Here is a 25,418-nt window from a genome sequence, read left to right as displayed (position 1 = left end):
CACTCTCCATCCAGCATCCAGTCACTAAAAGAGGTCATTGTTGAAGAATGGAAAAAGACTGATGTTGCAAAATGTCACCAACTTGTTCATTCCATGCCAAGAAGACTTGGCGCTGTCATTAAAAATCATGGCGGCCATACAAAGTACTAGATGTAGTAGTTTTTGTTGTGGGGTGTACTCATTTTTGCACCACCTTAATTTGAGTAAAACTGAAAAATGTGTAATCTAAGTTATATTATTAACCTTACTTTCACGTTATAAGTTAAACAGATGTTATATTAAACTTTGTCTTGTCAACATTTTGGAAATTGTTTGTGTTCATTGAGATATTGTTTAAAATGTTACTTTTCAAAGGGGGTGGACTCATTTACGCTCAGCACTGTATATAATGTACAGCTTCAACGCACTTTACTATGAAATGCATGATTCACAGGAAAAATACAAGCGCAGCTCTGCTTATTATATTTTGAAAATATTATACAGCCAGTGGAAAAAAACTGACCTCGCAAACTTATTGTGTTCCCAGACAAGACATGTATGTAACATGTTCATGTATTTTCATTGAAGAGATCTTGAATATCTGACCTCTGTAGGATTTTCTGTGCTGCTTCTGTGGATACGTCCATTCCCAGTTCAGCCAGAGACTGTTTGATCTCACAGGCATCCAGACGACCTAACAGCAGATAAAGAGAATTACACCAGCTCTGCACCCTTCAGTAATGCACTCTAATTAAGAGTTGCAGCGCTTAATGCAATAAAACACTGTAGAGCAATGAAAACATGGAGCAAATCCAACTGTGACTTCAGCTATCTATTATAATATTGCTTGTAAACACAGATACTGTGCGATTGCACTTTGATGTCGTTTGTACTGTACCATGAACGCAACAAGGTTTCCGTGTATTTAATTTCCAATTCTTTGGTCAGTTTTGACTAAATAGCAAGCTATGAGCACCCGATATAAATTGATTTCCATTCCGGTGACACCAAGGTGCTGCATTAACACTTTATTACGATCACACAGCATTTAGGAACTCAGCCTTACTGTAAGCCTGAAGAATGTCAAACCTATTACCATCATTATTCTTGTCCAAGCTCTTGAATGTGAGCCACAGCCTTTTCTCATGTTCTTTCAGATATTTGGCAAACTCAGTGAAGTCAAGCACACCGTCGCTGTTCTTGTCACCGGTGGCCACTATTTTCTGTCAAGACATACAAATGGTTAGTCACACGCTGAATTAAGGACAGCTGTCACGCATGGGGTATAAATTCATAATCGGCCTTTTATACCACTGGAAACACAGCCATAATTGACTAAAGGTGGTTCGAAAATGCTTAAGTATTGTTAGACACAAAACAGAATATGTTGTAAAGCCTAGCAGACAACAGGCTAAGAGCTGAAACAAGATTTATCTCAATAGGCCCTGTTGTAAGGAGGCAAAAATAAGGCCAAGGGTAATTCCGAAGAAGCTGGAGGGATCCACATCTCAGATGGGTTGTTTCAAGTACAACCCCGATTCCAAAGAAGTTGGGACAAAGTACAAATTGTAAATAAAAACGGAATGCAGTGATGTGGAAGTTTCAAAATTCCATATTTTATTCAGAATAGAACATAGATGACATATCAAATGTTTAAACTGAGAAAATGTATCATTTAAAGAGAAAAATTAGGTGATTTTAAATTTCATGACAACAACACATCTCAAAAAAGTTGGGACAAGGCCATGTTTACCACTGTGAGACATCCCCTTTTCTCTTTACAACAGTCTGTAAACGTCTGGGGACTGAGGAGACAAGTTGCTCAAGTTTAGGGATAGGAATGTTAACCCATTCTTGTCTAATGCAGGATTCTAGTTGCTCAACTGTCTTAGGTCTTTTTTGTCGTATCTTCCGTTTTATGATGCGCCAAATGTTTTCTATGGGTGAAAGATCTGGACTGCAGGCTGGCCAGTTCAGTACCCGGACCCTTCTTCTACGCAGCCATGATGCTGTAATTGATGCAGTATGTGGTTTGGCATTGTCATGTTGGAAAATGCAAGGTCTTCCCTGAAAGAGACGTCGTCTGGATGGGAGCATATGTTGCTCTAGAACCTGGATATACCTTTCAGCATTGATGGTGTCTTTCCAGATGTGTAAGCTGCCCATGCCACACGCATTAATGCAACCCCATACCATCAGAGATGCAGGCTTCTGAACTGAGCGCTGATAACAACTTGGGTCGTCCTTCTCCTCTTTAGTCCGAATGACACGGCGTCCCTGATTTCCATAAAGAACTTCAAATTTTGATTCGTCTGACCACAGAACAGTTTTCCACTTTGCCACAGTCCATTTTAAATGAGCCTTGGCCCAGAGAAGACGTCTGTGCTTCTGGATCATGTTTAGATACGGCTTCTTCTTTGAACTATAGAGTTTTAGCTGGCAACGGTGGATGGCACAGTGAATTGTGTTCACAGATAATGTTCTCTGGAAATATTCCTGAGCCCATTTTGTGATTGCCAATACAGAAGCATGCCTGTATGTGATGCAGTGCCGTCTAAGGGCCCGAAGATCACGGGCACCCAGTATGGTTTTCCAGCCTTGACCCTTACGCACAGAGATTCTTCCAGATTCTCTGAATCTTTTGATGATATTATGCACTGTAGATGATGATATGTTCAAACTCTTTGCAATTTTACACTGTCGAACTCCTTTCTGATATTGCTCCACTGTTTGTCGGCGCAGAATTAGGGGGATTGGTGATCCTCTTCCCATCTTTACTTCTGAGAGCCGCTGCCACTCCAAGATGCTCTTTTTATACCCAGTCATGTTAATGACCTATTGCCAATTGACCTAACGAGTTGCAATTTGGTCCTCCAGCTGTTCCTTTTTTGTACCTTTAACTTTTCCAGCCTCTTATTGCCCCTGTCCCAACTTTTTTGAGATGTGTTGCTGTCATGAAATTTCAAATGAGCCAATATTTGGCATGAAATTTCAAAATGTCTCACTTTCAACATTTGATATATTTAGGGCCCGAGCCCTATAGGGCGAAGGCCCTATTGTTCTTGTAAGAGTTCACTATTATTAGGGCCCGAGCCCTATAGGGCGAAGGCCCTATTGTTCTTGTAAGAGTTCACTATTATTAGGGCCCGAGCCCTATAGGGCGAAGGCCCTATTGTTCTTGTAAGAGTTCACTATTATTAGGGCCCGAGCCCTATGGGCGAAGGCCCTATTGTTCTTGTAAGAGTTCACTATTATTATTCTTCCGTCTTCTTCTTCTTCTTCTTCCGTCTTCTTCTTCTTTATTTTTCTCCGCTGTTGGGCCATTTTCGGGGCGCTTGCCATGGGCGAAAACGCACGAAATTTGGCACCAGTTCCGAGAATTGCCACCGCTACTCAGAACCAGAAGCCCAAACTTGGCCGGGGCTCAGGGCCTCTATAGCGCCCCCTAAGTCGTTGTGATTTTGGCCTCCCGCATTAAGGTGCCTGGGTGCCATGTAGTTTGTAGTAGTGGCATGCCATTTGGTACGCATATGTATCTCACTAAGCCGGACAAAAATGTAATGCCAATGCATTAGCCACGCCCAACAGGAAGTGAGGTAATTTCACTTTTGTGCGAAATGCATTGCCACGAAGACGGCGCAACTCCTCCTAGACCGTTCATGGGAATGTCACCAAAATTGATACACATCATCTACAGACATGGCTGACAAAAGTTACTAAATACGTTTCACGTAGGATAAACCGTTCAGAAGTTATACGTCAATCAATTTTCGATGCAAAATTTTACATGCTTAAAAATTCATAACAAATCTTCTGATTGGTCAAAACTGCTCATACTTCACACGCAGATCACTCATTGGGCTTCTGACATGTTACCCAATTTCTGTGATATTTCGCCACTGGGGGCGCTATTTTTGGGCAAAAAATCCAAACTTTCATCAAATTTGGTCAAACTTCACGGCCACCCTCTTACTACCTCCCACGTCATGTATACCACATTTTGGGAATTTTCGTCCATGGGGGGCGCTGTTTTTGGCCGCCGCAATTGCTCCAAAACGGGTTTTTTGTTAATAATTCCATAATGCTTTTCCTTCACACCACTACCTTGTGATAGTACGATGCTGTTGTAGACACTTATTTTTCCAACTCATTATCGCTCATGTACAGCCTTGCGCCACCTACTGACATGGGAAAAACCAAAAAATTTATTCTTCAAAAATCTATATCTCATCTTCTATTTACTCAATTGTCATCAAACTTCATACGCAAACTCTTCATAGCTCACCTGACATATACGCCAAATTTTGTCCACTTTCGCCACTGGGGGCGCTATTTTTGGGCAAAAAATCCAATCTTTCCTCAAATTTGGTCACACTTCACGGCCACCCTCTTACTACCTCCCATGTCATGTATACCACATTTTGGGAATTTTCGTCCATGGGGGGCGCTGTTTTTGGCCGACGCAATTGCTCCAAAACGGGTTTTGGGTAAATACTTCCTTAATGCTTTTCCTTCACACCACTACCTTGTGATAGTACGTTGCTGTTGTAGACACTTATTTTTCCAACTCATGATCGCTCATGTACAGCATAGCGCCACCTACTGACATGGGAAAAACCAAAAAATGTATTCTTCAAAAATCTATATCTCATCTTCTATTTACTCAATTGTCATCAAACTTGATACGCAAACTCTTCATAGCTCACCTGACGTATACGCCAAATTTTGTGCACTTTCGCCCCTGGGGGTGCTGGTTATGGCAAAAATGATATTGCAGCTTCTGATTTGTCAAACTTGGCAAGCAAACTCTTTACAAGACCCTTATTGGGGCGCTTGCCATGGTCGACAACGCACGAAATTTGGCTCCTTTTTCTTAGACTGCCACCGCTACTGAGAACCAGAAGCCCAGATCCAGGCGGGCCTCAGGGCCTCTATAGCGCCCCCCGAGCACCGTACAGTGCGAGACCCTATTGTTGCCATGTGTCCAATTCTGTGCTTTGTCGCCATTGTGGGAGTAATGTTTCTTGCCGAAGAAGCTGTGGAAGGTATTTCGCGGGGACGCATGCCCCCGCCCCCCTTGGCCGCTGGCGCGAGGGCCCGTCGAGGCCGCTTGCGGCTTTAATTATTCTTCCGTCTTCTTCTTCTTCTTCTTCTTTACTTTTCTCCGCTGTTGGGCCATTTTCGGGGCGCTTGCCATGGGCGAAAACGCACGAAATTTGGCACCACTTCCGAGAATTGCCACCGCTACTCAGAACCAAAAGCCCAAACTTGGCCGGGGCTCAGGGCCTCTATAGCGCCCCCTAAGTCGTTGTGATTTTGGCCTCCCGCATTAAGGTGCCTGGTTGCCATATAGTTTGTAGTACTGGCATGCCATTTGGTACGCATATGTATCTCACTAAGCCGGACAAAAATGTAATGCCAATGCATTAGCCACGCCCAACAGGAAGTGAGGTAATTTCACTTTTGTGCGAAATGCATGGCCACGAAGACGGCGCAACTCCTCCTAGACCGTTCATAGGAATGTCTCCAAAATTGATACACATCATCTACAGACATGGCTGACAAAAGTTACTAAATACGTTTCACGTAGGATAAACCGTTCAGAAGTTATACGTCAATCAATTTTCACTTCAAAATTTTACATGCTAAAAAATTCATAACAAATCTTCTAATTGCTCAAAACTGCTCATACTTCACACGCAAATCACTCATTGGGCTTCTGACATGTCACCCAATTTCTGTGATATTTCGCCACTGGGGGCGCTATTTTTGGGCAAAAAATCCAATCTTTCCTCAAATTTGGTCAAACTTCACGGCCACCCTCTTACTACCTCCCATGTCATGTATACCACATTTTGGGAATTTTCGTCCATGGGGGGCGCTGTTTTTGGCCGCCGCAATTTCTGCAAAATGGGTTTTTGGTTAATAATTCCATAATGCTTTTCCTTCACACCACTACCTTGTGACAGTACGTTGCTGTTGTAGACACTTATTTTTCCAACTCATAATCGCTCATGTACAGCATAGCGCCACCTACTGACATGGGAAAAACCAAAAAATTTATTCTTCAAAAATCTATATCTCATCTTCTATTTACTCAATTTTCATCACACTTCATACGCAAACTCTTCATAGCTCACCTGACATATACGCCAAATTTTGTGCACTTTCGCCCCTGGGGGTGCTGGTTATGGCAAAAATGATATTGCAGCTTCTGATTTGTCAAACTTGGCAAGCAAACTCTTTACAAGACCCTTTTTGGGGCGCTTGCCATGGTCGACAACGCACGAAATTTGGCTCCTTTTTCTTAGACTGCCACCGCTACTGAGAACCAGAAGCCCAGATCCAGGCGGGCCTCAGGGCCTCTTTAGCGCCCCCTAAGTCGTTGTGATTTTGGCCTCCCGCATAAAGGTGCCTGGTTGCCATGTAGTTTGTAGTAGTGGCATGCCATTTGGTACGCATATGTATCTCACTAAGCCGGTCAAAAATGTCATGCCAATGCATTAGCCACGCCCAACAGGAAGTGAGGTAATTTCACTTTTGTGCGAAATGCATGGCCACGAAGACGGCGCAACTCCTCCTAGACCGTTCATAGGAATGTCACCAAAATTGATCGACATCATCTACAGACATGGCTGACAAAAGTTACTAAATACGTTTCACGTAGGATAAGCCGTTCAGAAGTTATACGTCAATCAATTTTCAATGCAAAATTTTACATGCTTAAAAATTCATAACAAATCTTCTAATTGCTCAAAACTGCTCATACTTCACACGCAAATCACTCATTGGGCTTCTGACATGCTACCCAAATTCTGTGATATTTCGCCACTGGGGGCGCGATTTTTGGGCAAAAAATCCAATCTTTCCTCAAATTTGGTCAAACTTCACGGCCACCCTCTTACTACCTCCCACGTCATGTATACCCCATTTTGGGAATTTTCGTCCATGGGGGGGCGCTGTTTTTGGCCGACGCAATTGCTCCAAAACGGGTTTTTGGTAAATAATTCCATAATGCTTTTCCTTCACACCACTACCTTGTGATAGTACGTTGCTGTTGTAGACACTTATTTTTCAAACTCATAATCGCTCATGTACAGCATAGCGCCACCTACTGACATGGGAAAAGCCAAAACATTTTTTCTTCAAAAATCTATATCTCATCTTCTATTTACTCAATTGTCATCAAACTTCATACGCAAACTCTTCATAGCTCACCTGACATATACGCCAAATTTTGTGCACTTTCGCCACTGGGGGCGCTATTTTTGGGCAAACAATCCAATCTTTCCTCAAATTTGGTCAAACTTCACGGCCACCCTCTTACTACCTCCCATGTCATGTATACCACATTTTGGGAATTTTCATCCATGGGCGGCGCTGTTTTTGGCCGACGCAATTGCTCCAAAACGGGTTTTTGGTAAATAATTCCATAATGCTTTTCCTTCACACCACTACCTTGTGATAGTACGTTGCTGTTGTAGACACTTATTTTTCCAACTCATAATCGCTCATGTACAGCATAGCGCCACCTACTGACATGGGAAAAACCACAAAATTTCTTCAAAAATCTATATCTCATCTTCTATTTACTCAATTGTCATCAAACTTCATACGCAAACTCTTCATAGCTCACCTGACATTTACGCCAGATTTTGTGCACTTTCGCCCCTGGGGGTGCTGGTTATGGCAAAAATGATATTGCAGCTTCTGATTTGTCAATCTTGGCAAGCAAACTCTTTACAAGACCCTTATTGGGGCTCTTGCCATGGTCGACAACGCACGAAATTTGGCTCCTTTTTCTTAGACTGCCACCACTACTGAGAACCAGAAGCCCAGATCCAGGCGGGCCTCAGGGCCTCTATAGCGCCCCCCGAGCACCGTACAGTGCGAGACCCTATTGTTACCGTGTGTCCAATTCTGTGCTTTGTCGCCATTGTGGGAGTAATGTCTCTTGCCAAAGAAGCTGTGGAAGTTATTCCGCGGGGACGCATGCCCCCGCCCCCCTTGGCCGCTGGCGCGAGGGCCCGTCGAGGCCGCTTGCGGCTTTAATTATTATTATTATTAGGCCCCGAGCACCGTACAGTGCGAGACCCTATTGTGGCCATGCGTCCAATTCTGTGCTTTCTCGCCATTGCGGGAGTAATGTCTCTTGCCAAAGAAGCTGTGGAAGGTTTTTTGCGGGGACGCATGCCCCCGCCCCCCTTGGCCGCTGGCGCGAGGGCCCGTCGAGGCCGCTTGCGGCTTTAATTAGGGCCCGAGCCCTATAGGGCGAAGGCCCTATTGTTCTTGTAAGAGTTCACTATTATTATTCTTCCGTCTTCTTCTTCTTCTTTATTTTTCTCCGCTGTTGGGCCATTTTCGGGGCGCTTGCCATGGGCGAAAACGCACGAAATTTGGCACCAGTTCCGAGAATTGCCACCGCTACTCAGAACCAAAAGCCCAAACTTGGCCGGGGCTCAGGGCCTCTATAGCGCCCCCTAAGTCGTTGTGATTTTGGTCTCCCGCATTAAGGTGCCTGGTTGCCATGTTGTTTGTAGTAGTGGCATGCCATTTGGTATGCATATGTATCTCACTAAGCCGGACAAAAATGTAATGCCAATGCATTAGCCACGCCCAACAGGAAGTGAGGTAATTTCACTTTTGTGCGAAATGCATGGCCACGAAGACGGCGCAACTCCTCCTAGACCGTTCACAGGAATGTCACCAAAATTGATGCACATCATCTACAGACATGGCTGACAAAAGTTACTAAATACGTTTCACGTAGGATAAACCGTTCAGAAGTTATACGTCAATCAATTTTCGATGCAAAATTTTACATGCTTAAAAATTCATAACAAATCTTCTGATTGCTCAAAACTGCTCATACTTCACACGCAAATCTCTCATAGGGCTTCTGACATGTTACCCAATTTCTGTGATATTTCGCCACTGGGGGCGCTATTTTTGGGCAAAAATTCCAATCTTTCCTCAAATTTGGTCAAACTTCACGGCCACCCTCTTACTACCTCCCATGTCATGTATACCACATTTTGGGAATTTTCGTCCATGGGGGGCGCTGTTTTTGGCCGACGCAATTGCTCCAAGACGGGTTTTTGGTAAATAATTCCATAATGCTTTCCCTTCACACCACTACCTTGTGATAGTATGTTGCTGTAGTAGATACTTATTTTTCCATCTCATAATCGCTCATGTACGGCATAGCGCCACCTACTGACATGGGAAAAACCAAAAAATTTATTCTTCAAAAATCTATATCTCATCTTCTATTTACTCAATTGTCATCAAACTTCATACGCAAACTCTTCATAGCTCACCTGACATGTACGCCAAATTTTGTGCACTTTCGCCCCTGGGGGTGCGGGTTATGGCAGAAATGATATTGCAGCTTCTGATTTGTCAAAATTGGCAAGCAAACTCTTTACAAGACCCTTTTTGGGGCGCTTGCCATGGTCGACATCGCACGAAATTTGGCTCCTTTTTCTTAGACTCCCACCGCTACTGAGAACCAGAAGCCCAGATCCAGGCGGGCCTCAGGGCCTCTATAGCGCCCCCTAACTCATTGTGATTTTGGCCTCCCGCATTAAGGTGCCTGGTTGCCATGTAGTTTGTAGTAGTGGCATGCCATTTGGTACGCATATGTATCTCACTAAGCCGGACAAAAATGTAATGCCAATGCATTAGCCACGCCCAACAGGAAGTAAGGTAATTTCACTTTTGTGCGAAATGCATGGCCACGAAAACGGCGCAACTCCTCCTAGACAGTTCATAGGAATGTCACCAAAATTGATATACATCATCTACAGACATGGCTGACAAAAGTTCCTAAATACGTTTCACGTAGAATAAACCGTTCAGAAGTTATACGTCAATCAATTTTCAATGCAAAATTTTACATGCTTAAAAATTCATAACATATCTTCAAATTGCTCAAAACTGCTCATACTTCACACGCAAATCACTCATTGGGCATCTGACATGTTACCCAATTTCTGTGATATTTCGCCACTGGGGGCGCTATTTCTGGGCAAAAAATCCAATCTTTCCTCAAATTTGGTCAAACTTCACGGCCACCCTCTTACTACCTCCCATGTCATGTACACCTCATTTTGGGAATTTTCGTCCATGGGGGGCGCTGTTTTTGGCCAACGCAATTGCTCCAAAACAGGTTTTTGGTAAATAATTCCATAATGCTTCTCCTTCACACCACTACCTTGTGATAGTACGTTGCTGTTGTAGACACTTATTTTTCCAACTCATAATCGCTCATGTGCAGCATAGCGCCACCTACTGACATGGGAGAAACCAAAAAATTTATTCTTCAAAAATCAATATCTCATCTTCTATTTTCTCAATCTTGATCAAACTTGATACGCACACTCTTAACAGGTCACCTGACATATGTGCCAAATTTTGTGAACTTTTGCCACTGGGGGCGCTGTTTTCAGGCAACAATTTATATCTCGGCTTCTGATTGGTCAAACTTGATCAAACTTTACAAAACAACTCTTCATAGGTCCCTTGACATGTATACCAAATTTGGTGAACTTTCACCACTGGGGGCGCTCATTGCGCTGTAGCAGTTGCAGGAGAGGTGTTTACAATCATGAGGCACCAGGAGTATGTTGTTTTGGTTGCCTTAAACACACATGACTTGTAGACCACTGGGGGCACTCATTGCACTGTAGCAGTTGCAGGAGAGGTGTTTACAATCATGAGGCACCAGGAGTATGTTGTTTTGGTTGCCTTAAACACACATGACTTGTGGGGAATGGGTAGGCAGTCGGGAGCAAGTGTTGTAGCGTTACATACAGACTAATAGATGTCTAACAGAAGACAATCCTATGTAGCTATAGCTTGGTGACTGATGAGGTAAATACATTAATTTGGTTGGGAAGCCATGGCATAAAATGTTCTGTCCATGACAACATCTCAGCGCACCGTGTACTCTGTGTCCAATTCTGTGCTTTGTCACCATTGTGGGAGTAATGTCTCTTGCCAAAGAAGCTGTGGAAGGTATTTCGCGGGGACGCATGCCCCCGCCCCCCTTGGCCGCTGGCGCGAGGGCCCGTCGAGGCCGCTTGCGGCTTTAATTATTATTATTATTATTAGGGCCCGAGCCCTATGGGCGAAGGCCCTATTGTTCTTGTAAGAGTTCACTATTATTATTCTTCTTCCGTCTTCTTCTTTATTTTTCTCCGCTGTTGGGCCATTTTCGGGGCGCTTGCCATGGGCGAAAACGCACGAAATTTGGCACCAGTTCCGAGAATTTCCACCGCTACTCAGAACCAAAAGCCCAAACTTGGCCGGGGCTCAGGGCCTCTATAGCGCCCCCTAAGTCGTTGTGATTTTGGCCTCCCGCATTACGGTGCCTGGTTGCCATATAGTTTGTATTACTGGCATGCCATTTGGTACACATATGTAGCTCACTAAGCCGGACAAAAATGTAATGCCAATGCATTAGCCACGCCCAACAGGAAGTGAGGTAATTTCACTTTTGTGCGAAATGCATGGCCACGAAGACGGCGCAACTCCTCCTAGACCGTTCATAGGAATGTCACCAAAATTGATACACATCATCTACAGACATGGCTGACAAAAGTTACTAAATACGTTTCACGTAGGATCAACCGTTCAGAAGTTATACGTCAATCAATTTTCACTTCAAAATTTTACATGCTTAAAAATTCATAACAAATCTTCTAATTGCTCAAAACTGCTCATACTTCACACGCAGATCACTCATGGGGCTTCTGACATGTTACCCAATTTCTGTCACATTTCGCCACTGGGGCCGCTATTTTGGGGCAAAAAATCCAATCTTTCCTCAAATTTGGTCAAACATCACGGCCACCCTCTTACTACCTCCCATGTCATGTATACCACATTTTGGGAATTTTCGTCCATGGGGGGCGCTGTTTTTGGCCGACGCAATTTCTCCAAAATGGGTTTTTGGTGAATAATTCCATAATGCTTTTCCTTCACACCACTACCTTGTGATAGTACGTTGCTGTTGTAGACACTTATTTTTCCAACTCATAATCGCTCATGTACAGCATAGCGCCACCTACTGACATGGGAAAAACCAAAAAATTTATTCTTCAAAAATCTATATCTCATCTTCTATTTACTCAATTTTCATCACACTTCATACGCAAACTCTTCATAGGTCACCTGACATATACGCCAAATTTCGTGCACTTTCGCCCCTGGGGGTGCTGGTTATGGCTGAAATGGTATTGCAGCTTCTGATTTGTCAACCTTGGCAAGCAAACTCTTTACAAGACCCTTGTTGGGGCGCTTGCCATGGTCGACAACGCTCGAAATTTGGCTCCTTTTTCTTAGACTGCCACCGCTACTGAGAACCAGAAGCCCAGATCCAGGCGGGCCTCAGGGCCTCTATAGCGCCCCCTAACGTGTTGTGATTTTTGCCTCTCGCATAAAGGTGCCTGGTTGCCATGTAGTTTGTAGTAGTGGCATGCCCTTTGGTACGCATATGTATCTCACCAAGCCGGACAAAAATGTAATGCCAATGCATTAGCCGCGCCCAACAGGAAGTGAGGTAATTTCACTTTTGTGCGAAATGCATGGCCACGAAGACGGCGCAACTCCTCCTAGACCCTTCATAGGAATGTCTCCAAAATTGACACACATCATCTACAGGCATGGCTGACAAAAGTTACTAAATACGTTTCACGTAGCATAAACCGTTCAGAAGTTATACATCAATCAATTTTCAATGCAAAATTTTACATGCTTAAAAATTCATAACAAATCTTCTAATTGCTCAAAACTGCTCATACTTCACATGCCAATCACACATTGGGCTTCTGACATGCTACCCAATTTCTGTGATATTTCGCCACTGGGGGCGCTATTTTTGGGCAAAAAATCCAATCTTTCCTCAAATTTGGTCAAACTTCACGGCCACCCTCTTACTACCTCCCATGTCATGTATACCACATTTTGGGAATTTTCGTCCATGGGGGGTGTTGTTTTTGGCCAACGCAATTGCTCCAAAACGGGTTTTTGGTAAATAATTCCATAATGCTTTTCCTTCACACCACTACCTTGTGATAGTACGTTGCTGTTGTAGACACTTATTTTTCCAACTCATAATCGCTCATGTACAGCATAGCGCCACCTACTGACATGGGAAAAACCAAAACATTTATTCTTCAAAAATCAATATCTCATCTTCTATTTACTCAATCTTGATCAAACTTGATACGCACACTCTTAACAGGTCACCTGACATATCTCCCAAATTTTGTGACCTTTTGCCACTGGGGGCGCTGTGTTCAGGCAACAATTTATATCTCGGCTTCTGATTGGTCAAACTTGATCAAACTTGACACAACAACTCTTCATAGGTCCCTTGACATGTGTACCAAATTTGGTGAACTTTCACCACTGGGGGCGCTCATTGCGCTGTAGCAGTTGCAGGAGAGGTGTTTACAATCATGAGGCACCAGGAGTATGTTGTTTTGGTTGCCTTTAACACACATGACTTGTGGGGAATGGGTAGGCAGTCGGGAGCAAGTGTTGTAGCGTTACATACAGACTAATAGATGTCTAACAGAAGACAATCCTATGTAGCTATAGCTTGGTGACTGATGAGGTAAATACATTAATTTGGTTGGAAAGCCATGGCATAAAATGTTCTGTCCATGACAACATCTCAGCGCACCGTGTACTCTGTGTCCAATTCTGTGCTTTGTCGCCATTGTGGGAGTAATGTCTCTTGCCGAAGAAGCTGTGGAAGGTTTTTCGCAGGGACGCATGCCCCCGCCCCCCTTGGCCGCTGGCGCGAGGGCCCGTCGAGGCCGCTTGCGGCTTTAATTAGGGCCCGAGCCCTATGGGCGAAGGCCCTATTGTTCTTGTAAGAGTTCACTATTATTAGGGCCCGAGCCCTATGGGCGAAGGCCCTATTGTTCTTGTAAGAGTTCACTATTATTATTCTTCCGTCTTCTTCTTTATTTTTCTCCGCTGTTGGGCCATTTTCGGGGCACTTGCCATGGGCGAAAACGCACGAAATTTGGCACCAGTTCCGAGAATTGCCACCGCTACTCAGACGCAAAAGCCCAAACTTGGCCGGGGCTCAGGGCCTCTATAGCGCCCCCTAAGTCATTGTGATTTTGGTCTCCCGCATTAAGGTGCCTGGTTGCCATATAGTTAGGAGTAGTGGCATGCCATTTGGTACGCATATGTATCTCACTAAGCCGGACAAAAATGTAATGCCAATGCATTAGCCACGCCCAACAGGAAGTGAGGTAATTTCACTTTTGTGCGAAATGCATGGCCACGAAGACGGCGCAACTCCTCCTAGACCGTTCATAGGAATGTCGCCAAAATTGATACACATCATCTACAGACATGGCTGACAAAAGTTACTAAATACATTTCACATAGGATTAACCGTTCAGAAGTTATACGTCAATCAATTTTCAATGCAAAATTTTACATGCTTAAAAATTCATAACAAATCTTCTGATTGCTCAAAACTGCTCATACTTCACACGCAAATCACTCATTGGGCTTCTGACATGTTACCCAATTTCTGTGATATTTCGCCACTGGGGGCGCTATTTTTGGGCAAAAAATCCAATCTTTCCTCAAATTTGGTCAAACTTCACGGCCACCCTCTTACTACCTCCCATGTCATGTATACCACATTTTGGGAATTTTCGTCCATGGGGGGCGCTGTTTTTGGCCGACGCAATTGCTCCAAAACGGGTTTTTGGTAAATTATTCCATAATGCTTTCCCTTCACACCACTACCTTGTGATAGTACGTTGCTGTTGTAGACACTTATTTTTCCAACTCATAATCGCTCATGTATAGCATAGCGCCACCTACTGACATGGGAAAAACCAAAAAATTTATTCTTCAAAAATCTATATCTCATCTTCTATTTACTCAATTGTCATCAAACTTCATACGGAAACTCTTAATAGCTCACCTGACATATACGCCAAATTTTGTGCACTTTCGCCCCTGGGGGTGCTGGTTATGGCAAAAATGATATTGCTGCTTCTGATTTGTCAAACTTGGCAAGCAAACTCTTTACAAGACCCTTTTTGGGGCGCTTGCCATGGTCGACGACGCACGAAATTTGGCTCCTTTTTCTTAGACTGCCACCGCTACTGAGAACCAGAAGCCCATATCCAGGCGGGCCTCAGGGCCTCTTTAGCGCCCCCTAAGTCGTTGTGATTTTGGCCTCCCGCATAAAGGTGCCTGGTTGCCATGTAGTTTGTACTAGTGGCATGCCATTTGGTACGCATATGTAGCTCACCAAGCCGGACAAAAATGTAATGCCAATGCATTAGCCACGCCCAACAGGAAGTGAGGTAATTTCACTTTTGTGCGAAATGCATGGCCACGAAGACGGCGCAACTCCTCCTAGGCCGTTCATAGGAATGTCTCCAAAATTGATCCACATCATCTACAGACATGGCTGACAAAAATTCCTAAATAGGTTTCACGTAGGATAAGCCGTTCAGAAGTTATACGTAAATCAATTTTCAATGCAAAATTTTACATGCTTAAAAATTCATAACAAATCTTCTAATTGCTCAAAACTGCTCATACTTCACAGGCAAATCACTCATTGGGCTTCTGACATGCTACCCAAATTCTGTGATATTTCGCCACTGGGGGCGCTATTTTTGGGCAAAAAAGCCAATCTTTCCTCAAATTTGGTCAAACTTCACGGCCACCCTCTTACTACCTCCCATGTCATGTATACCACATTTTGGGAATTTTCGTCCATGGGGGGCGCTGTTTTTGGCCGACGCAATTGCTCCAAAACGGGTTTTTGGTAAATCATTCCTTAATGCTTTTCCTTCACACCACTACCTTGTGATAGTACGTTGCTGTTGCAGACACTTATTTTTCGAACTCATAATCGCTCATGTACAGCATAGCGCCACCTACTGACATGGGAAAAACCAAAACATTTTTTCTTCAAAAATCAATATCTCATCTTCTATTTACTCAATCTTGATCAAACTTGATACGCACACTCGTAACAGGTCACCTGACATATCTCCCAAATTTTGTAAACTTTTGCCACTGGGGGTGCTGTTTTCAGGCAACATTTTATATCTCGGCTTCTGATTGGTCAAACTTGATCAAACTTGACAAAACAACTCTTCATAGGTCCCTTGACATGTATACCAAATTTGGTGAACTTTCACCACTGGGGGCGCTCATTGCGCTGTATCAGTTGCAGGAGAGGTGTTTACAATCATGAGGCACCAGGAGTATGTTGTTTTGGTTGCCTTAAACACACATGACTTGTGGGGAATGGGTAGGCAGTCGGGAGCAAGTGTTGTAGCGTTACATACAGACTAATAGATGTCTAACAGAAGACAATCCTATGTAGCTATAGCTTGGTGACTGATGAGGTAAATACATTAATTTGGTTGGGAAGCCATGGCATAAAATTTTCTGTCCATGACAACATCTCAGCGCACCGTGTACTCTGTGTCCGATTCTGTGCTTTGTCGCCATTGTGGGAGTTATGTCTCTTGCCGAAGAAGCTGTGGAAGGTCTTTCGCGGGGACGCATGCCCCCGCCCCCCTTGGCCGCTGGCGCGAGGGCCCGTCGAGGCCGCTTGCGGCTTTAATTATTCTTCCGTCTTCTTCTTCTTCTTTATTTTTCTCCGCTGTTGGGCCATTTTCGGGGCGCTTGCCATGGGCGAAAACGCACGAAATTTGGCACCAGTTCCGAGAATTGCCACCGCTACTCAGAACCAGAAGCCCAAACTTGGCCGGGGCTCAGGGCCTCCATAGCGCCCCCTAAGTCGTTGTGATTTTGGCCTCCCGCATTAAGGTGCCTGGTTGCCATATCGTTTGTAGTAGTGGCTTGCAATTTGGTACGCATATGTATCTCACTAAGCCGGACAAAAATGTCATGCCAATGCATTAGCCACGCCCAACAGGAAGTGAGGTAATTTCACTTTTGTGCGAAATGCATGGCCACGAAGACGGCGCAACTCCTCCTAGACCGTTCATAGGAATGTCACCAAAATTGATACACATCATCTACAGACATGGCTGACAAAAGTTACTAAATACGTTTCACGTAGGATTAACCGTTCAGAAGTTATACGTCAATCAATTTTCGATGCAAAATTTTACATGCTTAAAAATTCATAACAAATCTTCTGATTGCTCAAAACTGCTCATACTTCACACGCAAATCACTCATTGGGCTTCTGACATGTTACCCAATTTCTGTGATATTTCGCCACTGGGGGCGCTATTTTTGGGCAAAAATTCCAATCTTTCCTCAATTTTGGTCAAACTTCACGTCCACCCTCTTACTACCTCCCATGTCATGTATACCACGTTTTTGAAATTTTCGTCCATGGGGGGCGCTGTTTTTGGCCGACGCTATTGCTCCAAAACGGGTTTTTGGTAAATAATTCCATAATGCTTTTCCTTCACACCACTTCCTTGTGATAGTACGTTGCTGTTGTAGACACTTATTTTTCCAACTCATAATCGCTCATGTACAGCATAGCGCCACCTACTGACATGGGAAAAACCAAAAAATTTATTCTTCAAAAATCTATATCTCATCTTCTATTTACTCAATTGTCATCAAACTTCATACGCAAACTCTTCATAGCTCACCTGACGTCTACGCCAAATTTTGTGCACTTTCGCCCCTGGGGGTGCTGGTTATGGCAAAAATGATATTGCAGCTTCTGATTTGTCAAACTTGGCAAGCAAACTCTTTCCAAGACCCTTATTGGGGCGCTTGCCATGGTCGACAACGCACGAAATTTGGCTCCTTTTTCTTAGACTGCCACCGCTACTGAGAACCAGAAGCCCTGATCCAGGCGGGCCTCAGGGCCTCTATAGCGCCCCCTAAGTCGTTGTGATTTTGGCCTCCCGCATAAAGGTGCCTGGTTGCCATGTAGTTTGTAGTAGTGGCATGCCATTTGGTACGCTTATGTATCTCACTAAGCCGGACAAAAATGTAATGCCAATGCATTAGCCACGCCCAACAGGACGTGAGGTATTTTCACTTTTGTGCGAAATGCATGGCCACGAAGACGGCGCACCTCCTCCTAGGCCGTTCATAGGAATGTCACCAAAATTGATAGACATCATCGACAGACATGGCTGACAAAAGTTTCTAAATAGGTTTCACGTAGGATAAGCCGTTCAGAAGTTATACGTCAATCAATTTTCAATGCAAAATTTTACATGCTTAAAAATTCATAACAAATCTTCTACTTGCTCAAAACTGCTCATACTTCACACGCATATCATTCATTGGGCTTCTGACATGCTACCCAAATTCTGTGATATTTCACCACTGGGGGCGCTATTTTTGGGCAAAAAATCCAACCTTTCCTCAAATTTGGTCAAACTTCACGGCCACCCTCTTACTACCTCCCATGTCATGTATACCACATTTTGGGAATTTTTGTCCATGGGGGGCGCTGTTTTTGGCCGACGCAATTGCTCCAAAACGGGTTTTTGGTAAATAATTCCATAATGCTTTTCCTTCACACCACTACCTTGTGATAGTGCGTTGCTGTTGTAGACACTTATTTTTCCAACTCATTATCGCTCATGTACAGCATAGCGCCACCTACTGACATGGGAAAAACCAAAACATTTTTTCTTCAAAAATCAATATCTCATCTTCTATTTACTCAATCTTGATCAAACTTCATACGCACACTCTTAACAGGTCACCTGACATATCTCCCAAATTTTGTGAACTTTTGCCACTGGGGGTGCTGTTTTCAGGCAACATTTTATATCTCGGCTTCTGATTGGTCAAACTTGATCAAACTTGACACAACAACTCTTCATAGGTCCCTTGACATGTATACCAAATTTGGTGAACTTTGACCACTGGGGGCGCTCATTGCGCTGTATCAGTTGCAGGAGAGGTGTTTACAATCATGAGGCACCAGGAGTATGTTGTTTTGGTTGCCTTAAACACACATGACTTGTGGGGAATGGGTAGGCAGTCGGGAGCAAGTGTTGTAGCGTTACATACAGACTAATAGATGTCTAACAGAAGACAATCCTATGTAGCTATAGCTTGGTGACTGATGAGGTAAATACATTAATTTGGTTGGGAAGCCATGGCATTAAATTTTCTGTCCATGACAACATCTCAGCGCACCGTGTACTCTGTGTCCGATTCTGTGCTTTGTCGCCATTGTGGGAGTAATGTCTCTTGCCGAAGAAGCTGTGGAAGGTATTTCGCGGGGACGCATGCCCCTGCCCCCCTTGGCAGCTGGCGCGAGGGCCCGTCGAGGCCGCTTGCGGCTTTAATTATTCTTCCGTCTTCTTCTTCTTCTTTATTTTTCTCCGCTGTTGGGCCATTTTCGGGGCGCTTGCCATGGGCGAAAACGCACCAAATTTGGCACCAGTTCCGAGAATTGCCACCGCTACTCAGAACCAAAAGCCCAATCTTGGCCGGGGCTCAGGGCCTCTATAGCGCCCCCTAAGTCGTTGTGATTTTGGCCTCCCGCTTTAAGGTGCCTGGGTGCCGTGTAGTTTGTAGTAGTGGCATGCCATTTGGTACGCATATGTATCTCACTAAGCCGGACAAAAATGTAATGCCAATGCATTAGCCACGCCCAACAGGAAGTGAGGTAATTTCACTTTTGTGCGAAATGCATGGCCCCGAAGACGGCGCAACTCCTCCTAGACCGTTCATAGGAATGTCACCAAAATTGATACACATCATCTACAGACATGTCTTACAAAAGTTACTAAATACGTTTCACGTAGGATAAACCGTTCAGAAGTTATACGTCAATCAATTTTCGATGCAAAATTTTACATGCTTAAAAATTCATAACAAATCTTCTGATTGCTCAAAACTGCTCATACTTCACACGCAAATCACTCATTGGGCTTCTGACATGTTACCCAATTTCTGTGATATTTCGCCACTGGGGGCGCTATTTTTGGGCAAAAATTCCAATCTTTCCTCGAATTTGGTCAAACTTCACGGCCACCCTCTTACTACCTCGCATGTCATGTATACCACGTTTTGGAAATTTTCGTCTATGGGGGGCGCTGTTTTTGGCCGACGCAATTGCTCCAAAACGGGTTTTTGGTAAATAATTCCATAATGCTTTTCCTTCACACCACTACCTTGTGATAGTACGTTGCTGTTGTAGACACTTATTTTTCCAACTCATAATCGCTCATGTACAGCATAGCGCCACCTACTGACATGGGAAAAACCAAAAAATTTATTCTTCAAAAATCTATATCTCATCTTCTATTTCCTCAATTGTCATCAAACTTCATACGCAAACTCTTCATAGCTCACCTGACGGCTACGCCAAATTTTGTGCACTTTCGCCCCTGGGGGTGCTGGTTATGGCAAAAATGATATTGCAGCTTCTGATTTGTCAAACTTGCCAAGCAAACTCTATACAAGACCCTTATTGGGGCGCTTGCCATGGTCGACAACGCACGAAATTTGGCACCTTTTTCTTAGACTGCCACCGCTACTGAGAACCAGAATCCCAGATCCAGGCGGGCCTCAGGGCCTCTATAGCGCCCCCTAACTCGTTGTGATTTTGGCCTCCCGCATTAAGGTGCCTGGTTGCCATGTAGTTTGTAGTAGTGGCATGCCATTTGGTACGCTTGTGTATCTCACTAAGCCGGACAAAAATGTAATGCCAATGCATTAGCCACGCCCAACAGGAAGTGAGGTAATTTCACTTTTGTGCGAAATGCATGGCCACGAAGACGGCGCAACTCCTCCTAGACCGTTCATAGGAATGTCACCAAAATTGATACACATCATCTACAGACATGGCTGACAGAAGTTTCTAAGTACCTTTCACGTAGCATAAACCGTTCAGAAGTTATACGTCAGTCAATTTTCAATGCAAAATTTTACATGCTTAAAAATTCATAGCAAATCTTCTACTTCCTCAAAACTGCTCATACTTCACACGCAGATCACTCATTGGGCTTCTGACATGTTACAGACTTTCTGTGATATTTCGCCACTGGGGGCGCTATTTTTGGGCAAAATTTCCAATCTTTCCTCAAATTTGGTCAAACTTCACGGCCACCCTCTTTCTACCTCCCATGTCATGTATACCACATTTTGGGAATTTTTGTCCATGGGGGGCGCTGTTTTTGGCCGACGCAATTGCTCCAAAACGGGTTTTTGGTAAATAATTCCATAATGCTTTTCCTTCACACCACTACCTTGTGATAGTGCGTTGCTGTTGTAGACACTTATTTTTCCAACTCATAATCGCTCATGTACAGCACAGCGCCACCTACTGACATGGGAAAAACCTAAAATTTTATTCTTCAAAAATCTATATCTCATCTTCTATTTACTCAATTGTCATCAAACTTCATACGCTAACTCTTCATAGCTCCCCTGACCTGTACGCCAAATTTTGTGTACTTTCGCCCCTGTGGGTGCTGGTTATGGCAGAAATGATATTGCAGCTTCTGATTTGTCAAACTTGCCAAGCAAACTCTTTACAAGACCCTTATTGGGGCGCTATTATTATTAGGGCCCGAGCACCGTACAGTGCGAGACCCTATCGTTGCCATGTGTCCAATTCTGTGCTTTGTCGCCATTGCGGGAGTAATGTCTCTTGCCGAAGAAGCTGTGGAAGGTATTTCGCGGGGACGCATGCCCCCGCCCCCCCTTGGCCGCTGGCGCGAGGGCCCGTCGAGGCCGCTTGCGGCTTTAATTAGGGCCCGAGCCCTATAGGGCGAAGGCCCTATTGTTCTTGTAAGAGTTCACTATTATTATTCTTCCGTCTTCTTCTTCTTCTTCTTCTTCTTTATTTTTCTCCGCTGTTGGGCCATTTTCGGGGCACTTGCCATGGGCGAAAACGCACGAAATTTGGCGCCAGTTCCGAGAATTGCCACCGCTACTCAGAACCAAAAGCCCACACTTGGCCGGGGCTCAGGGCCTCTATAGCGCCCCCTAAGTCGTTGTGATTTTGGTCTCCCGCATTAAGGTGCCTGGTTGCCATGTAGTTTGTAGTAGTGGCATGCCATTTGGTACGCCTATGTATCTCACTAAGCCGGACAAAAATGTAATGCCAATGCATTAGCCACGCCCAACAGGAAGTGAGGTAATTTCACTTTTGTGCTAAATGCATGGCCACGAAGACGGCGCAACTCCTCCTAGACCATTCATAGGAATGTCACCAAAATTGATACACATCATCTACAGACATGGCTGACAAAAGTTACTAAATACGTTTCACGTAGGATAAACCGTTCGGAAGTTATACGTCAATCAATTTTCGATGCAAAATTTTACATGCTTAAAAATTCATAACAAATCTTCTAGTTGCTCAAAACTGCTCATACTTCACACGCACATCACTCATTAGGCTTCTGACATGTTACCCAATTTCTGTGATATTTCGCCACTGGGGGCGCTATTTTTGGGCAAAAAATCCAATCTTTCCTCAAATTTGATCAAACTTCACGGCCACCCTCTTCCTACCTCCCATGTCATGTATACCACATTTTGGGAATTTTCGTCCATGGGGGGCGCTGTTTTTGGCCGACGCAATTGCTCCAAAACGGGTTTTTGGTAAATTATTCCATAATGCTTTCCCTTCACACCACTACCTTGTGATAGTACGTTGCTGTTGTAGACACTTATTTTTCCAACTCATAATCGCTCATGTACAGCATAGCGCCACCTACTGACATGGGAAAAACCAATAAATTTATTCTTCAAAAATCTATATCTCATCTTCTATTTACTCAATTGTCATCAAACTTCATACGCAAACTCTTCATAGCTCGCCTGACATATACGCCAAATTTTGTGCACTTTCGCCCCTGGGGGTGCTGGTTATGGCAAAAATGATATTGCAGCTTCTGATTTGTCAAACTTGGCAAGCAAACTCTTTACAAGACCCTTTTTGGGGCGCTTGCCATGGTCGACTACGGACGAAATTTGGCTCCTTTTTCTTAGACTGCCACCGCTACTGAGAACCAGAAGCCCAGCTCCAGGCGGGCCTCAGGGCCTCTTTAGCGCCCCCTAAGTCGTTGTGATTTTGGCCTCCCGCATAAAGGTGCCTGGTTGCCATGTAGTTTGTAGTAGTGGCATGCCATTTGGTACGCATATGTATCTCACTAAGCCGGACAAAAATGTAATGCCAATGCATTAGCCACGCCCAACAGGAAGTGAGGTAATTTCACTTTTTTGCGAAATGCATGGCCACGAAGATGGCGCAACTCCTCCTAGGCCGTTCATAGCAATGTCACCAAAATTGATAGACATCATCTACAGACATGGCTGACAAAAGTTCCTAAATACGTTTCACGTAGGATAAGCCGTTCAGAAGTTATACGTCAATCAATTTTCAATGCAAAATTTTACATGCTTAAAAATTCATAACAAATCTTCTAATTGCTCAAAACTGCTCATACTTCACACGCAAATCACTCATTGGGCTTCTGACATGCTACCCAAATTCTGTGATATTTCGCCACTGGGGGCGCTATTTTTGGGCAAAAAATCCAATCTTTCCTCAAATTTGGTCAAACTTCACGGCCACCCTCTTACTACCTCCCATGTCATGTATACCCCATTTTGGGAATTTTCGTCCATGGGGGGCGCTGTTTTTGGCCAACGCAATTGCTCCAAAACGGGTTTTTGGTAAATAATTCCTTAATGCTTTTCCTTCACACCACTACCTTGTGATCGTACGTTGCTGTTGTAGACACTTATTTTTCCAACTCATAATCGCTCATGTACAGCATAGCGCCACCTACTGACATGGGAAAAACCAAAACATTTTTTCTTCAAAAATCAATATCTCATCTTCTATTTACTCAATCTTGATCAAACTTGATATGCACACTCTTAACAGGTCACCTGACATATCTCCCAAATTTTGTAAACTTTTGCCACTGGGGGCGCTGTTTTCAGGCAACATTTTATATCTCGGCTTCTCATTGGTCAAACTTGATCAAACTTGACACAACAACTCTTCATAGGTCCCTTGACATATATACCAAATTTGGTGAACTTTCACCACTGGGGGCGCTCATTGCGCTGTATCAGTTGCAGGAGAAGTGTTTACAATCATGAGGCACCAGGTGTATGTTGTTTTGGTTGCCTTAAACACACATGACTTGTGGGGAATGGGTAGGCAGTCGGGAGCAAGTGTTGTAGCGTTACATACAGACTAATAGATGTCTAACAGAAGACAAGCCTATGTAGCTATAGCTTGGTGACTGATGAGGTAAATACATTAATTTGGTTGGGAAACCATGGCATAAAATTTTCTGTCCATGACAACATCTCAGAGCACCGTGTACTCTGTGTCCGATTCTGTGCTTTGTCGCCATTGTGGGAGTAATGTCTCTTGCCGAAGAAGCTGTGGAAGGTATTTCGCAGGGACGCATGCCCCCGCCCCCCTTGGCCGCTGGCGCGAGGGCCCGTCGAGGCCGCTTGCGGCTTTAATTAGGGCCCGAGCCCTATAGGGCGAAGGCCCTATTGTTCTTGTAAGAGTTCACTATTATTATTCTTCCGTCTTCTTCTTCTTCTTCTTCTTTATTTTTCTCCGCTGTTGGGCCATTTTCGGGGCGCTTGCCATGGGCGAAAACGCACGAAATTTGGCGCCAGTTCCGAGAATTGCCACCGCTACTCAGAACCACAAGCCCAAACTTGGCCGGGGCTCAGGGCCTCTATAGCGCCCCCTAAGTCGTTGTGATTTTGGCCTCCCGCATTAAGGTGCCTGGTTGCCATATAGTTTGTAGTAGTGGCATGCCATTTGGTACGCATATGTATCTCACTAAGCCGGACAAAAATGTAATGCCAATGCATTAGCCACGCCCAACAGGAAGTGAGGTAATTTCACTTTTGTGCGAAATGCATGGCCACGAAGATGGCGCAACTCCTCCTAGACCGTTCATGGGAATGTCACCAACATTGATACACATCATCTACAGACATGGCTGACAAAAGTTACTAAATACGTTTCACGTAGCATAAACCGTTCAGAAGTTATACGTCAATCAATTTTCACTTCAAAATTTTACATGCTAAAAAATTCATAACAAATCTTCTAATTGCTCAACACTGCTCATACTTCACACGCTAATCAGTCATTGGGCTTCTGACATGTGACCCAATTTCTGTGATATTTCGCCACTGGGGGCGCTATTTTTGGGCAAAAAATCCAATCTTTCCTCATATTTGGTCAAACTTCACGGCCACCCTCTTACTACCTCCCATGTCATGTATACCACATTTTGGGAATTTTCGTCCATGGGGGGTGCTGTTTTTTGCCGACGCAATTTCTCCAAAACGGGTTTTTGGTAAATAATTCCATAATGCTTTTCCTTCACACCACTACCTTGTGATAGTACGTTGCTGTTGTGAACACTTATTTTTCCATCTCATAATCGCTCATGCACACCATAGCGCCA

At 44.1% G+C, this 25,418-nt stretch overlaps 1 protein-coding gene across 1 annotated transcript in view; it reads right to left on the bottom strand.

Annotated features, from left to right (window-relative positions):
* LOC132871705 (mitochondrial adenyl nucleotide antiporter SLC25A24-like) overlaps positions 1 to 25,418 on the bottom strand; it is a 104,185-nt gene that overhangs the window by 35,556 nt on the left and 43,211 nt on the right. The window contains exons 2-3 of the mRNA XM_060906132.1: positions 1,076 to 1,202; positions 586 to 673 (exon numbers count right to left, since the gene is read on the bottom strand). Of these exons, the coding sequence (XP_060762115.1) occupies positions 586 to 673; positions 1,076 to 1,202 (215 nt within the window). The remainder of the gene's footprint in view (positions 1 to 585; positions 674 to 1,075; positions 1,203 to 25,418) is intronic.

Source organism: Neoarius graeffei, chromosome 23, assembly GCF_027579695.1.
Source record: "Neoarius graeffei isolate fNeoGra1 chromosome 23, fNeoGra1.pri, whole genome shotgun sequence".
In the NCBI taxonomy this organism is placed as follows: domain Eukaryota; kingdom Metazoa; phylum Chordata; class Actinopteri; order Siluriformes; family Ariidae; genus Neoarius; species Neoarius graeffei.
This window is presented reverse-complemented; position numbering and strand designations above follow the sequence as displayed.